Source organism: Peromyscus eremicus, chromosome 1 (genome assembly GCF_949786415.1).
Source record: "Peromyscus eremicus chromosome 1, PerEre_H2_v1, whole genome shotgun sequence".
NCBI lineage: Eukaryota > Metazoa > Chordata > Mammalia > Rodentia > Cricetidae > Peromyscus > Peromyscus eremicus.
The window spans coordinates 107,722,021-107,739,125 of NC_081416.1; the positions used below are offsets into that span (position 1 = coordinate 107,722,021).

General features: G+C 40.7%; 1 protein-coding gene across 6 annotated transcripts in view; it reads right to left on the reverse strand.

Annotated features, from left to right (window-relative positions):
- Window positions 1–245: 245 nt before the first annotated feature.
- Dlg2 (discs large MAGUK scaffold protein 2) overlaps window positions 246–17,105 on the reverse strand; it is an 857,262-nt gene continuing 840,402 nt past the window's right edge. For all 6 annotated transcript variants that reach the window (XM_059271442.1, XM_059271434.1, XM_059271427.1 and 3 more), the window contains 6 exons: window positions 16,655–16,705; window positions 15,691–15,792; window positions 12,965–13,137; window positions 7,506–7,615; window positions 2,926–3,017; window positions 246–1,097 (listed from right to left, as the gene is read on the reverse strand). In XM_059271442.1, coding sequence (XP_059127425.1) covers window positions 991–1,097; window positions 2,926–3,017; window positions 7,506–7,615; window positions 12,965–13,137; window positions 15,691–15,792; window positions 16,655–16,705 — 635 coding nt within the window. In that variant the 3' untranslated portion in view covers window positions 246–990. The remainder of the gene's footprint in view (window positions 1,098–2,925; window positions 3,018–7,505; window positions 7,616–12,964; window positions 13,138–15,690; window positions 15,793–16,654; window positions 16,706–17,105) is intronic.

Here is a 17,105-nt window from a genome sequence, read left to right on the forward strand (position 1 = left end):
AGGTAACTCATTAAGGTATGTGTTCCATAAGAGTGTATCGCTAGTGTACTAGTGCGCATGGGCGAGGAGGGAGGTGAGTGAGGGAGAAGTCTTTGTCAGACCTGGAGGGAACTCAGATGCTCTGAATGGATCATCGGCAACCAACGGGAGTGCAGCCTCAGATTCTTGAAATTGATCGTCTGCTGAGAGTGCATACATTTAGTCTTTCAATGGTATTTTAGTCTTTACAAAATAGTTCACAAAACTTTTAACCTATAGAAATTCATTTCTATACATTTAACATATTTTATTGTATAAATTATTCTCATCTTTAGTGCCTTCTTTCAGTTTATAAATGGCAAAATAGACAATCGACAATCATAAAGCTAGTCCAGGTGGAATCCCCTCCTCAGTAAGGTTAGTCGTCCACACAAGTCATCAATTTTACAGCACACTTGTCTTTGCACATGCCAGCCAAGGAAACTAAGCAATCATCCTCCCCTGATAGTATGCCGTCTCCAGAGTGACTCTTTTCTGGTTTCCTTATTTCCTTTGCTTGTTAAGAAATCAAAGGATGTGCATAGTTACAAAATTCCAAGTGTACCAATTACAGAGGTGGGGAAGGGGAAGGTTCGTGAGGTTTGAGTGCTGGCAACTTTTCTTAAAGCAAAAAACACAGAGAGCTCAGCAGCTAAATCAGCTCTGGACATCTGCTGGGGTGAGAAGGCTGCCCATCTCTAGGGCAGAGAGCTCTTCAGAGGTTCATCCCTACACCTGGTACTTTGAGCAAACCAAAGCCTTCCTGCATACTGCAATGTCTTTTCCGTCCCACCCTTTGGCCCCTCTGTCTCCTTCATGGCTTCACACAGTTTGTGTTGTACATTCATAAGGATTCACATTGACTGCAAAAACATAAATGCAACAGAAACATAAAAGCCTCCAAGTATTATATTATATATATTTTGTTCTTCTAAATGCTCTTCTGTCGTTGTCAGAGGTGCAGTAGCTAATTTATAACTTTTCCTTTGAGGGAATCCAGATGAAAGGCCCAGACTGCTCTTCAATAACAAGCTTGCATTGGTTATATATATCTTCTAAGGTGTCTCCTTGAACAATAGCTGTTACAAAGACAAAAACACCCAGAATTAGGAGGCATTCCGTTGGGGGAAGGACAATGATCTCTCACCCAACAGAACCTCAAATCAGTGACAGATAAGTCATCAGGAAGCTTAATGTCCCCTTCCAGTGAGTAAGATAAGTAGGAAAGAATGGTCACACAAGTGCAGTCATGTCAGTGACGCTTAAAAGGAGTATTCTCTCCATGCCCTAGGTCAGGAATCAGTGTGTCCCCAGCTTAGTACTTTCTGTGTTCCCAGTTCTAGCAATCAATCACTTGTTCGTCTCATGGATGCCTACTCTGAGCCAGGCGCTGGAGCAGAACACACAGCAGTTTCAGACTGACAGCTCCCTGTTTGGCCATAGAGTGTCTATCCTTCACTCTAGCTCAGGCAGAAATTCAGGTCTTGTAGACATGGAGATAATAAGAGTTGTGAAGGAAAAGTTAACATTTTCAATTCCAAAACTTCTACTGAGAAACACTGTTATTTGGTAAATTAAGATTTTTTACCTCACAAAACTATTTATACTGTGAATACCTGGTAAGGAACATAAATAAGAGGAAACGTAAATCGCTAAACTATAAATTACTAAAATGCTCGGTTCTCAGCATAGATCTAAGCACATTTTGTTGTTTCTTTTGAATAAATACTATGTTGGAGTTAGGTCTCCAAAGCATCAGCACTATCCATCTGCCACCAAGGCTTTAAGACAAGCTATTATGAAATAAGGTTTACATCTTTGTGATTCAGAAACAATCTTCAGATCACATGAGTGGTAATCTACCCACAAGTGCAAACTATGAGTCAAACAGTTGTTATTTTGACTTAATTTTCCCGCCTGGGAACTGAACTCGGGTCCTCTGGAAGAGCAGTAAGTGTTCTTAACTGCTGAGCCATTTCTGCAGCCCTTTGATTTTTCCCACCTGGATGCTCTTTTAGACTGATGTATCACTCACATTACTGAGAGAAACCTTAACATTAACTTTAGGAAAAATAGTTGCATACTGCCTTGATATTGGCACCTTTGGTATTCTGAACATGATTCAAAACAACCGCAACAAAACTCATTTCATTTCATGCTAGTTATTCATAAGGGAAGTTGTTAGATTTCATGTTATTTTGGAGGGTGTTATATTTGGAGGGGTCAAACTCGGAGCCTTGTACAAGTCAGTTAAACACTCTACTACTGAGCTACGTCTCAGACTCAGTATCTGGTTTATAAACCATTGAGAATCAGCTGCAAGATAAATTCCCCCAAAGCTGGTTTCTCTCTGGGTTTCATGAGTACAGGGAAGCAGAGAGAATTCAGGACATCCATAAGAAATTTATATTATGTCCCCAAAACAGCATGTTGCCAAAGACATATTTAAAAAATCGAAGTCTATTAGTGGACTTGAAATGGCATTAACGGAAACATCTCCAAGTGTGCTATTCTCATGTTGCTGACTGAGGAGATAGGCCTAGAGGTCTTCAAGGCAGAGACTGCTGCCCATGTTGAACCTTTCAAGTTTTCTGAATCTATCAGGGAGATAGCTTCATGAGGTATCATGCCTAGGATCTCCTTAATAGCAGGAGATAGCTTAGGGACATCTGCCATTCGTGGTTTAGGGCCAGTGGAGAACTGCGAGTGAGCTAAGAGCTAACTCAGAGAAGAGAGAATCCAGAGCCCAAAACCAAATGGGCAAGGCAGACACCATTAAAAAAATTACTAGGCAATCTCAACTGGAAGGTTTTGGAGGCCTAGATTTAGCATCATGGAACCCATTCTAAGTACAACAGCAGGCAATTTATCTTCTTGTCTTGTAGTACCAGGGCCAAGGAAACTTACCTGTAAAATATTCTCCAAATTCTTGTTCTAGCTTAATTGCCCGGTCGTAGGTTTTCTTGGCTTGCTCCTCTGTTAGACGCTTATTCATCTCCCTGAGAGAACGAGGGTTTGATGTTAGGACACAAAGAGAATATACCAAATCCCCCAAATTTTAAAATGCACAGCAAAAAAAAGAACCCTGCAGGAGGCATAGTTTAATCTTAGTAGTTGTTGAGGCTTCATTGAGGACTCATTATTGGTGGAATCATTTTAGCTGATGAGGGCTTCTTGCCAGGGCGTTTACTCTCTTGGAGGACAGGCATCATGTGCAATATTGGATTGAAGCAGAACCTGCCTCCTTGTGATCTGTAGTCCCTGGTTTGGTCTGTTTGGTCCCTGTAGTCCCTAAAGTGAGACTAAACTTCCTCTCAGGCAGGCTTTAGAGTATTTACATGAAGTGCTTGTGTGTCGCGGGAGGTTCTGCTTCATCAGAACAGACTGTCCTTCAACTACTTCTTTGTTGTGTTTCTGAACCTAAACTTCCTTTGTCTGACTTTGAGTAAATTTCCACATCTCTAAAATATATGTAAGACCCAGAATTAAAGACAGTTTTCCAGAAGTGGTCAGAGGGAGGAAAGAGAATAGTTTCTCTTCGAACCTGGGTTTGTTAGGCAGCACTACACCCGAAAGAACTAGATTTGTTTGTTCTCAGGTCCTAACCTTACAAAAGGTTAAGCTTCTTGCCTTCATCCCTCTTGAGGTCTGCTCTTTACCCTCCACGCAAATCTGGTGAGCAAAACCACATAGAGTTTCTGGAGTGTTATGCTAAGTAAAGCAGACCCTTGAGGTATTCGACAGCTTTAACTACTCAACTTCTACCAATGCTGAGGCATGCCTGTAGTGACTAGAACTCTAAACTTCCTATTCTTATGACCAGATGACAGCAGAAGTGTCTGCTGTAGGTGGACACTTCAGTAGACACAGAATAACTGAGAAATGCTGGGGTCACAATATTTTCAAATAAGACTGTAATCAAGCAATCTAGGCAAATGGTGAGCTAGGATGGAGGAGCTTTGGTATGGATAGAGGAGCTTGGTATAGAAGGATCTCTAACATAGTAGGTGTAGGGTACAGTCAGATAGAAGGAATAGTCTCTAATGTTTATTGACAGAGATTAATTGACTATTTCAAAACAGCTAATAGGGATTTGGAATGATCTCAAGTGATAAATGCTTGAGAAGTCTGACTTGACCATTACATTTTGTATTTATGAATCAAACTATTATACCATATCCCATCAACACATACAATTACTATTTATAAATTATAATATATTTAAAAGGCAACACCAAAAAAGAAACTCTGATGCCTGCTTGATTTTTTTCAGATAGGAAGATAAAGGAATTATTAAGACTTTTTCTGTCTTTGATTTATCATTAACTATGTAGATGTTGTTTGAACACATGATAACTTAGGTGCTACCTAGTTTTAAGGACAAGGAAGTTAGGAGGAGAAAGGATATTTTTCTAGTTCTCTCTACAGTGAATTTATTAATTCCTAACCAGTATTAGTGTTATCTTCTCAGGGTCTCTAGGCATTGAAAGTAAAGGTTCAACCAAATGAATAGACATTTTGATTGGCTGCTTAGGTACATTTCTGAAAGCATCTGGGCCTTGCATGCCACTTAGGGGCCAGAGATCCAGGTTTGGAATGCTTGGGCTTAGTCAATCCCTTTTCTATTGCAAGGAGCTTGAAGTAGTGAGGGGACACCCCTAAGGTTGTCTGTAAAGTAACCAGGAGTTCTAAAGTGAGAACTTGAGCTGCTTCTTACAACCACAGTCTGGCAGGTGTCATGTTATACCAAAGCTTGGTATCCTCTGAAACATGGTTATGTGAAGACAGAGGTTGGACATGGGTTTGGACGCCACTGAGAGCTGAAGTCCAAAGTAGGTATTTCCTGAACCTTTGTTGCTATAAATAGTCTCAACCTGTTCCTCAGAGTTCATGCCTAAGCTTCAAGTTCTTTGAGGAAGGAACCTGTGGCTTATTTATTAGGTTGACTCAACACTTGTTGAACGAGTGAGCAAAGGAATAAATGACAAGTGAGGCAAATAAACATATTTATGCATGGATACGAGTAGGAGATAAACACAATGCATCATGAGTCTAAAGCCATAAAAGACCATTGGTGGTGGTAGGCTATGTGGGCACAGAAAAGCTTCACTTTGCTATGAGGCAGGCACAGAAATCAGGAGGCAGTACATTAGGAAAACATCTCTTTCATACATGCCCTTGAATTTATGCTCCTCTGAAGAGGCAGCTGTGTGCTTGCTAATAAGCTCTGTGAATGATGCGAGTGAGAAGTAATGTGTTTGATGGTGTGTCCCTGTCTCATTGTGACAGCTGCCATGCTTGTGTTCCAGCTGACCGAACTTTGCCCCTTCCCGGGGAATGAGCAATTCCTGACAGCATTGCTCCTGAGGTAAAAGCTCCAGGAGAGAGTGAACCTTAAACAGTCAGCCTTTCTTTAGTAATAGGATTGCACAGGGCTGAGTGCCATTACCACTGCAGTGGAGATCCATGAATATGGTCGCAGCAAATTATGCCAAAGACACTGTCCTCATTGTGGCATCTAGCCTTTGGCATGCTTAATTTTCCTTGGTGATAAGTGCCTGTGACAGGGCCCTAAGGCAGAACTAAATAACTCATCTGGTAGTTATGGAAGGAGTAGATCTTCCGCTGAGTACCAGATGGGCTGTCTCCCAGAGCCACACTGGACTAAATGTGCCACGGCTCTTGGCCCCTTAGGCTTTACTTCCCTGGGTGGTCATCAGTCCTGCTGTGTGTTTATGATGTGGACTAATTTCTATTTCTGAAATGAGCTTTTACGATGCTGTTCCCAGGAGGCGAGCACTACTTTTCTCCTCTTAATGTTAATATTGCATAGCTTTGTGTGGCTGTCTACAGTTTATAAATCACTTTTACATAATGACATTTGTGGTCATTAGCTAAGTTTATGTAATACCCAACACGGGAGAAGTTTAACATGTGCTGTCAGAGTAATAACAGGAGCACTCTTTTATCATCAATACACAGTTTTCTATGTGGTAATTGTGGTTAATGTTTTCCCGTTGGCCTCCTAATTTTATTTACTTACCTTGGCAAAAACCTTTGTTTACCTGTACTTCTGGGGATATACTCTTCTTTTAGGATAAAACTCTGGTGATTTCCCCAGAGATCAACTATGCATTTTAGGTTGTGTTAATTCTCTCAGCTGCCATTCCAACTGCTGTGGCTCAATTTGCAGCTTCATCCTCAGAGGAGACCAGACAGGTAGCTGCTACCCTCAGAAAACAATAGCTTTCATCTTTGGGAATAAATACCTTCTATTTTTATAATCTTTCCATAAGCATTATTTTCCAGCGTGTTCTGTATGGTTCAGTCCAACAAGATTCTCCTGAGGCCTGCCTGGAGGCAGCATTTGAGCTAGGCTTTTGTAACAGATGCACTGACGTCATCTGGCATTCTCCTGGAATCTACTTATGTGTTTGATAATGATAAGATTGAATTAATGCTCCATAAAAAGTAACCTCATATCTTTTGCAATACTACTACTATTTCCTGAGTACTTACTGTGATGAGGACTCTATGAGCCTCTCATATTCAGCCCTCTCTCTACAATGTACATGTTAATGTCTACTTTATAGGTAAACATCTAGTCTTAGGGAGCTCAGGCAATTTGTGCTGGGGTTATATGAAGGATCATTGACAACACAAAGAGTTGGCTCTTTTTCACACCTCTGCTGTGGCCTCTCTGTTCTGCTACCATTCCCTACAGTAGTTTCACAGTTATTTTAGGTTGTCTAGAGGGGTGTTCTATGTAGGGTTGCCTAGAGGGGTGTTCTGTCAGATCATGAATATCTGCCTAGTTTATTTATTGTTCTTTGAAGAAAGGTATTTTACAAGACCTTTGGAAATGCTTTGAAAAAAAAATCAGAACCATGCATTTCCCATGCCGATATATTTGCACAGATGTAGAGATGGGTATATTAAAGGATAGTTATAGTCATAGTCATGTGCCAGAGAAGGCTGTTAATAACCATGGTCTGTATGTTTTAACATAGAGTCAGAATTCTACTAAGGGTGATGTAAAGTGTCAATGGAAAGAGTTAGGAAGTGTTCTTTGTGCCCTCTATCAAAACAAAACAAAACAAAACAAAACAAAATAAAACAAAACAAAAAGCCCACATTTAAAGATTTACCTGTGAAACTGTTCTCAAAGTTAAGAGACAATATAAAAATGATAGTCACCTGTTATCTGCAAAAACCAAAACCAGAAACTCAAATAACTGCCCCCTCCACCCAAAAAAAAATTCTTAGACCAATGAAGTTATCAACAAATAGAAAATGTAAAGGTTAAAGCAACTTGTAAGCTGATAAAAAATTACTGACTCAAAAGTTTAATATACATATATTAAAAAGGGGAAATGCTTAACGATCAACACTGGCATTTCCCGCCTGTAAGCCTCTGTGACAAACTGCTGCTGATTGCTGTGTATTTGGAGCAGGGAGCTGCATGAGGACTTTGGTCCTCCACTTACATCAGAGGTTCCAGAGACTTGGGCTTTATGAAGATGGCGATGGGATAGAGCTGGGCGACTTGTAACCGCTTAATAGCATTTCCCGATACATCAAGTATACAGTGTTTGCCCTGAAAGAAGGATAAGAAAATACCAGGTTAAAAATATCAAGAAAAATGGCCAGTGTCCAGTGAAATAAAATAAAGTATGAAATGCTAGGTTTCTAAAGACTAGAAAAACAAAACAAAACAAAACAAAACAAACTCGCTTCAAAGAGTCATTCTAAGTCTTTGAGGTAGGTATTACTGACTGCATTTTACAGGAGAGAAGACTAAACAATATTGACCAATGATGCAAAATTCGCCAGTAGGAAGATGAAATCCGGCTCTTGAGCTTGGGCAGAACTACTGGTTGGAACAGAGCTTTCATCATTTTACCCTGAATCAGTGTTAAACTTGTAAGAATGGTGATCACAGGAGCTCCGAGCAGTTCTATACATTTGCTCAGTTCTTTTATGTACTCTGTCATGATACATATGTGTTGGAAGGCAGACACAGAAACATTACCTTCAGTTACATATGGTTAAATGCTGACTCTGCAGTGGGTTTGTAAACTTGTTTGTTAGCAGATAAAAAGCCTACTCCTTTACAGCACACCTCATTTAACTTGGCTTCCAGAGCTGTGGACGCTCAGTGCCAGGAGCTACTTCATAACATATTTCTGGAAAAGTAGAATCATTTGCCACATCACATTCTACCTCCTGGAGAGAAATGGCCTTATTACTCTGAGGCTGTGGGATCTTTACACAAGAAAAAAAGGCATTTTTATGTAGATAGAAGCAGTCCTAAATCAGTGTTACAGGGAAAATTCATGTTGTCTGTACAAAATGAAGAGTCCAGCAAACACTCGAACGCTGATGAGAAATACACCAAGATGCTTCATGCCTTATCACTTAAGTGATAAATTCCAAGTTTGCTCTCTGTGAAGTGCATTGGGTACACGGAAGGTGTGAGTGCTGTTTCATCATGTACTAGCTAGTATTTTTTCAGTTAACACAGGCCACATTACATGTTCAAAGAGGAAATAGACACACCTTTTCAAATTACTGACAAGAAATGGTCCATAAAGCTTGATAGACTCTAATTGTTGGGAAGGGGAAACCATATCTTGTAGTATGTCATCGGACATTAAACTTCCTAATGTTGATATGTTGGTGAAGACATCAGTTATATCTCTTAATAGGGTGCAGCATGGTATTTCCATACATAGTTAAGGTGCACTGATCAAGTATACTCTTTCTACCCTCTCCTAATCACACGCCCTTTTCTCTGCCCTTAGTAATTCCTCTTCTTTCAGGTCAATACTATTTAACATGAGAGAGAATGAGTATGTAGTACTTGTCTTTGTGCGACTGGCCTATCTCACTTGTGTAATATTCCTCATTCCATGCATTTTGCTGCAGATAATATGCTTCCATTCTTTAGGGCTGAAAAATACTTCATTGTGGTGATTATCTATTTGTCTGTCTATCTATCCATCTATCTATCTATCCATCTATCTATCTATCTATCTATCTATCTATCATCATCATCATCTATCATCAATCATCATTAGGTTTTCTTTATTCATTTTCTATAGACACCTTAGCCGACATTGCCACAAGCACCATAGACCTGGGAATATCCTTTTGATAGCTGATTTTACTTCTTTGGATCTGTAGCCAGCAGTAGGACAAATAATTCAGGTAGATCTAGTTTTAGGTTTCAAGATTTATTATTATTATTGGTTTTTTGAGACAGGGTTTCTCTGTGTAGCTTTGGTGCCTGTCCTGGATCTTGCTCTGTAGACCAGGCTGGCCTTAAACTCAAAGAGATCCTCCTGGCTCTGCCTCCCGAGTGCTGAGATTAAAAGCGTGTGCCGCCACCACCATCCAGCCATTTATTATTTTTAATTATGTGTATGCATGCGTGTCTGTGTAGGGGTATGTACACATCAGTGTAGGTGCTGGCAGAGGTCAGAGGTGTGGGATCCACTGGAGCTGAATTACAGGTGGATGTAAACTATTCGACAGTGCCGGGAACTGGACTCAGGTTCTTTGCAAGAGCTGGAAGTGTTCCTAACCATCGAGTCATCTCTCTAGGTCCTGGCTTTGGTTTTGAAGAACCCCATACTGCTCTCTGTGATGGCTGTGCTAAGTTCATATTTCCCCTACAGAATATCTGATTTTCTTTGTCTTTCTATCCTCCCAGCATTTATTTATTTATTTTTTTCATAATAGCCATTCTTATTGGGGTACAATTAAAATGGCTTTGATTGGTTTTTCTGATGTAGCCACCATTTTTAACATATATTCTGGTCATCTGATATCTTCTTTTGAGACATGTCAGTTCACACCATTTGCCTAGTTAAAACAATTAGTCATTATTTGTTAAGCGATTAGAGTCCCTTATACACACATTGGATATCATCTCTCTGTCAGATGACTAGCTGGCAAGTATTCTTTCTCATCCTATGGGTAGTCTCCTTAGTTGATTGTTTCCGTTGCTGTGTACAAACTTTTAGTTTGATGGACTCTCATCTACCAATTTTTAAGGTCCTGGGCTTTTAAGGCTCTATCCAATGCCTTGAAGTTCCTCTGCCATTTTCCCCCAGCAGTTAAAGAATTTCTGGTCTTACATTTAGGTCTATAACCAACTCTGAGGGGATATCTGTACAGGATGAGATGAGATTAAGTTTTAGAATTCTGCATAAAGGTCCCAAGCTTAATCAGTATCCTGTATTGAAGAAAGAATCTTTTTCAGTATTTTTGGTACCTTTATTGAGATGTTCTTTGTCTCTCCTTAGCTGGCCCCTCCCCATGTTCTTACTGTCTTACTTTATAGCCCAGGCTGTCCTGGAACTTTCAATATTTCTTAAATGCTGAGGTTAAGACATGTATCACCACACCTGATGGTGTCTTTTCTTAGGTTTTGTTTTTCTCTTTTTTAGCTTCTGTGAGGCTAGTCTAATGGTCATGAATACCCCAGTGTTTCCTGGTCTTGCTGGGTATCCATTTCTCCTTCATTTTTAAAGGTTAATCTTGCTAGGTAGGTTTTTTTTTTTTTTTTAAAACTTTTAGACTTGGGTTATCTATCTCACTGTGTTCCCTCTTACACTGTAGTTTTTTTTTTTTTTTTTTTTTTGAGGCAGGGTTTCTTTGTGTAGCCTTGGCTGTCCTAGAATTAGCCCTGTAGACCAGGCTAGACTTGAACTCACAGAGATCCACCTGTCTCTGCCTCCTGAATACTAAGATTCAAGTGTGAGCCAACAACGCCTAGCTTTACTTTTGGTATCTTGTGTACAATATTCTGTGGTAAAGATTGAATTTTGGTTATACTTATTTCAGGGCCCTATAAACTACCCATTCTTTTATGTCTACATAGTTTTCTTCTGTGCCCTGAAATTTTTTCTCCCCATTTTCTGTGCTTTTGAAATTTAGATATTTGTTCATTTAATGGCTCTGTAGATCTTCGATACTCTTGCCATTCTTCTTTTTTATTTTATTTCTTTTGTTTGGGCTATTTTTAAAAACTGTCTTCCTGTTCATATAACCTTTATCCACTTGATCTAACTGGCTGTTGAGGCTATCAAATCTGTTTTTTGAAATTTTTGAAAATTATTTTATGTATTATTGCCTGGTAAGCAATAGGTGTTTCCTCTGGCACTGTTGATGCTGTTACTATCAACAATCCAGGGCACCACTGGCCCCTGTGGTGATGAGGTTCTAAAGCATTTTTCCTCTAATCAGTGGTATGACCCCAGGTCTTGCATGGGGAGAGGGGATGGCAGAACTACAGAACACCCTCTGTGTTCACTGCCAGTACTGACAAGGTGGAGTGGTGGTCGCAGTTGACTGTTGAGGGCAGTAGCAGGAATCATGGTGCTCTTTGTTTCTGCTTAAGTGATGGTGTCTGCCCATGAGTAGGACCTTAGCCAGAGTTAGCCAGTGTTCATCTTGAGGAAAGAGTTGTCCTTTGGTGATGTGACAACTGGGGCTTTTGTTGTCATCTTACTGTTTTGGGTCTAGTGCCTGCCCTGGAGTGAGGATGAGTGGGACACGAATATATCCAGGCAGGCAAAATTTCTTCTTGGTGCCCCTATCCTTGTTTGCCTATGGTCAATGTGACAGCATGTCAGAATTTCTCAAGCACTGTATGGTGCCTGCCTTCTGTCCTGGCACTATCATGAAGCCACACACAATACAGCACATCTCCTAATAATGGCATAATTCTCTTTCCTGTCTGTCTCAACACCTGTCCCTTACAGTGCAGGTTATTCAGGAGGCTTAGGTCACAGCCACTCTGCTGGGTTAAACTGACTTCACAGGATAGCCACCCCTAATTCAGCAGAGTAGAATGAATGTGGGGTTTGAAGAAAGGAGACTGTAAGATTTTCTGACCCCTAGGAGAGTCCAATCCAGACAGTAGCTCTGTTCTCTAAGTGGCTTCTGGGCCTGGCATGTTGGATGTCTTCTAGGGGAAGATGTGAAATCCTTTTCCAAAACAAGGCTATTGTACAGCTTTCAGGCTATTTGTCTAAATGGAAGTTTCCTGTAGCAGAGTTGTGAGCAGCTACAGTACAAGGGTTTGCTGAGAAGCTCCTTTGAACTTTAACAAGGACACCCCCACCCCCGCCCTGGCTTTGGAGATGCTGTTGCCAAGATGTTTTGTTTTTGTTTCACACTATTGTTCCAGGTCTGTGAATGCATGGTTTTCCACTTTCTTTCTGATTTCCAGTTTTCTCTTACCCCACTCACCTTAAAATGAAACTATATACCCTGTTACTTTGGATCTCTGTGGAGGAGGTGAATTGTTTAAATCATCGGTATATCAAAAGGGGGATTAACCTCAAAAGGAGGGAATCACACTGAGTCAAACAGACAACTGTTTTCCTCCTTTGGATTATCCACACCTTTATAAACGATAGGATCCATCTACAGGGCAGATCTGAAAGCCACAGTAAAGTGGTTTCCTATCTATTCTCCCTTCAGTATTTACCTCTTTCCTATGCTTCTGATACTGTCAAGAAGGGAATTTCAGCATCACTGCCTCTTCTAAATCAAAGTTTTGGGCAGCAACAGGCTGAACTGTCCTCCCATGAATCTCCCTTCCACAAGGAGAATGTTAAGTTTTCAGGGAGAGAAAAACCCAACTTATCCAGGCAACTAAGGGTATCAAAGCTCCCTTAAAAAAAAATTCAGTCTTGTTAATCTGGGTCAGACAGTGAGCCAAGAATAAACCAAGTCCCCATAAGCCACAGGCTGTGAACTCTCTGGGTTAATGGGTCTCCTCTCTTCCCTTCATCTACAAGTCAGTCAGAATACAATGATATTGCTTTAAGGCAATTCTCTCCATGGATATTAATTTGCGATCAGGAAAGAGCAATGACCAAAAAAGTTTACTACCAGAACCTTCTTTAGGTAAGAGGATTGGCAAACGTACCCTTTCTGCTACAAATCTCACAGACTGCACACTGGTTCCATATAAATTGTCATTGTACTGGCCAGCTTCTATAAATTTGTGCTCTTGGATATCTTTCTCCATTTGTTCTCTAGAAATGACAAAGTGATAGTCTCTGCCGTCAACTTCATAGTCACGCTTTGGCCTCGTAGTATCTTTATAAAAGAGGAAACAGAGAAAAAGTAAGATGCATTTTTTAATTATAAACTTCTTTTTCTTCTGATATTTTCTCCACTATTCTTCAACACAGATACATGGATGTGTGTCATATGTAATATGATGGGCCATGACATAGCAATGAGTGCCTGTCTTACCATCCCATATAAGCAATGATAGAATAGGACAAGATACAAGAAATGGCTTGGTTCAGGTATCAGACAATAGACAAGGCACAGCTGTAATTATAATGAATGAGAAACATGTGAAGGAAAATTTGTATTTATCCTTCCTATCTGCTTTGATACTGGTTCTAAAAGGGGAGTCCAGAGGCCGCTTAGTGTTAGAAGATACTACAGTTCATATAAAACTGGGCATTTGGGGGTGGTAGAAAAAGCCACTCATCTAGCCATACCTAGAAGGCTCCTTTGGGCCGGCTTGAGGCCAGCCTTCAGAAATTTAAAATCAAGTTACAAATACAACAAGCTGATCTGTCAGTACGTTATTGCTTTATAAAAACAAAATATTTGCCGGGCGGTGGTGGCGCACACCTTTAATCCCAGCACTCGGGAGGCAGAGCCAGGCGGATCTCTGTGAGTTCGAGGCCAGCCTGGGCTACCAAGTGAGTTCCAGGAAAAGGCGCAAAGCTACACAGAGAAACCCTGTCTCGAAAAACAAAACAAAACAAACAAAAAAAAAATTCTATACAGGTAGATAATAAAATCCAGACTCTCAACAATGTGGCCTCACTCCTGAGTGTGAGTCTGCACACATGTAATTCTAGCACCCAGGATTCAGCAGCAGAAAGGTCGTGAGTTCTAGGCCAGTAGGGTTAACATAGTGAGATCCTGTCCCCAAATAACAACTGCCTCAAAATACATAGCACTACAACAACAGAACAAAATAGGGTATGAAGACATAAATCAAAGATGTGAGAAAATGTGCCATAATAATTAGGAGGAAAAATGGGCATATAAGTATGAATATGTTTAGGTACTTAAAATTATACATAGCAAGAGAATCCTAGTTCAGTGGGACCAAAAGTCAGCAAATCTAGCAATTTTATGTTAATGTTTTGTTAAGGTAACAAAAGGAAAACAAAAAGCTATACAACTTAGAAAGTTAACACACATCTAATCTTGGAGTCAGTTTTTTTTCTAAATATTATCTTAAAATTGATCAAAAGTTAAGATAAATTTATCCCCAAATATATTGATTATAGTAATTTATAATACAAATCCATAGTATCATAAAGGAGGGGAAATCAAAAATGCCTACAATTTTTTTGGTGAATATAGTTATTTTAAATTGTTACATAACAACTTAGATTTAAAATTAAGTACATGAAAAATGTATTGGAAGGAAGAATGATTTTGTTTCTGGCTGTTATGTGGGGGTTCCTTGGCTAACTTTTTAAAAAATTTTTTCCAAATCCTGTACAATCAGTATGTACTCATTCCCACAGAACAGGGCTAGTAATGAAAATAAGAAAAACAGGAAAGAAAAAAGGGAGTGTGTGCAAGGTAGAAGGGCGAGTTACAATAACGTTTAAGGTTCTGATTTCCTTCTCTCAAACAGCAGATGCTGTGAAAAAGCCAGGCTTTCCTTTGCCCCTTCACCCCTGAAGACGTTCTTAGGGTCTGTTCTACCTCTTCCCAGAGTCCTTGTGGGAACCTCTTCCTGAGGTCCAGCAACCTTCCCAGCCCTCTTTTTACCTGTGTGCTGCATACATGGAATTTCTTCTTTTCTTTATGACCCTAGGTGAATTAACAGTACTGAAATGTTTGAGATATTTGAAATTATAAATCTAAAACAACAACAAAAATCCCACAGGTAAGAGCTATTTTTTAGGATCGGATTTAAGAGTCTCTATCTAATAAGGCCTTGTCTCCATGTACAGGCAGTCTTTGTGCATAGGGAAGGTGGAGAGGTGTGGTAGTGGTAGTTTTGAGAAAGGTAAGACAGACTAAATATTACAGGCTGTGCTCAGAGGGACTTGGAAATCTAATTGTCTATAATCTCAAGGCTTGAAATCTATAGTGGCCTACAGGATAGAACACACACACACACACACACACACACACACACACACACACACACACAATCTTCTGGTAGCCCAGGACTATCAAAGCACAAGGAAAGACTGCTTGGCTTGAGGACTGACACCCTGGGCTAAGTCACTCAGGACGATTTCAATGTGAGGTTTTGCTTTTGATCGTCCCTGGTCTATGGATACAGATGCTACAGTGGTATTCCAATCAATCTAGAAGGACCCACTGGGCTTATAAATAGCATGTTGTCTCAAGTGGTTGGGGAGGTTCCAGAAGGTCTTGCTATCTTCTGGAGATGAAGGTCAGTTTTCATCAATAGAAAACAATATGTGGCAGCCCAGATCAAAAGTGTCAGGCAGATACACTAAATCGGGTGCTCAGATAATAGGCAACTGAGGACATATGTCATCACCAGACACTCTTCTTGGAGGGGCGGGATTACACTTGATTATCCACCAAGGACCCAAATGTTGGCCCAGAGAAAAGAAAAGTGATACTTACGAGGCACACAGGAGCCAAATTTATCAGGAAATTCAGATATCAAGTCATCATTGATTCGATCCTTCATAGGGCCCAGGATAATCACTGGCCGGGTGTAGTTTACTGCAGAAGGAAAGGGAGATGCCGTTGAGGGATACTTCAAACCCTGCAGTGCGGATGCAGTCCTGCACCTCTGCAGAGGTGATTCTTCAGGGCAAACTGCCAACAACTAAGAAGTGCTAAGGCCTTCACTTGGGATAGTTACCCATAAAACCCTGTATACAGAAATAGTTGTTTAACCCTCAGGATGTTGACTTTATTGTTTTCTGGAATTTACTAACAGGGAATAGAGCAGTTGTAGCAGCTACCAATGAAACGGAGGCAGAGCCTTACTTCTTCTCAAGCTTTACCTCCCCGTGTCAAAACACCTGGATTTAGGGAGCCTTGGAGAAAAAAATCCGAACCAGCTTTTCGGCCATTGTTTGAAGTCATTGTTAACAGCAGTGATACCTCATGCATCTGCACTTTCCCCTTCTATCTATACTATCTGGACTCCGATGGAGGCTTCCTGGCTCCTAAGTGTTTTAGAATGTATTGTAGTCCATTTGGTGCAACTCCCCATGTGATGCTTCCGTTTTCTCTGCAACATTCCTGCCAGCCACCATTGCCTCTGTATTAATGTCTGCAGAAACTCAGACTCCTAGGGCAGTGTGCAGGTGGCCTGCCCCTGAGGTCTGCTAGGAAGTCCTTTTCAAAACTGGGCTAGCATCAGCTTCCCTAGAGTGTTCTCCGTGAGACCTCTGGCTCAGGCCCATTAGTGATTTGGACATGTGCCTTCTTATTGAGGCCATGCCTCTCAAGGACTGTTCTGTCCTCCCGGGAGCCATTACCGAGCCCGGGTCTGGCACAGCTGAGTATTAAACTGAGTTTGGAGTCATCTGTCATAGCCTGGCTATCAGGAACTTGAGTGTGCCCGGAGACTTACTTTCCTGCCTTGTGACGGGCTCGTAGGAAAGAATGAGATCTTCTTGTCCTCCTGGGAAGAGAAGAAAGGAAAATTACAGTTGACAAACCACCGGCTGCGCCTGAGAGCTACAGTTCCTGCTCCAAAACACAGGAAACACACAGCTGAGGGTTAATTTTCCTTGCGCTCTCTCCTTGAACCATTCAAAAATTCCTCATCCTCATAAAGCTCTAGTGTCTGGTTATCGCAGTCATAACTCGAAGTAATAATAGGCTGCTAGCTCTCTGCAGTGGCAATGATCTGGGAGAGTGCTTTTTATCTGACCTTCAAAACGGAGTGCCATGCCTCCACACCAAGCATCACAGATAAAGCCATTTTAGAAAAGGGTCCATCCAATAATTTCATGCTACCTCATCAGAATTTCTGATACTTTTAATTCACCTCCTATTTTATTTTGCTAAGTATGTGTTTC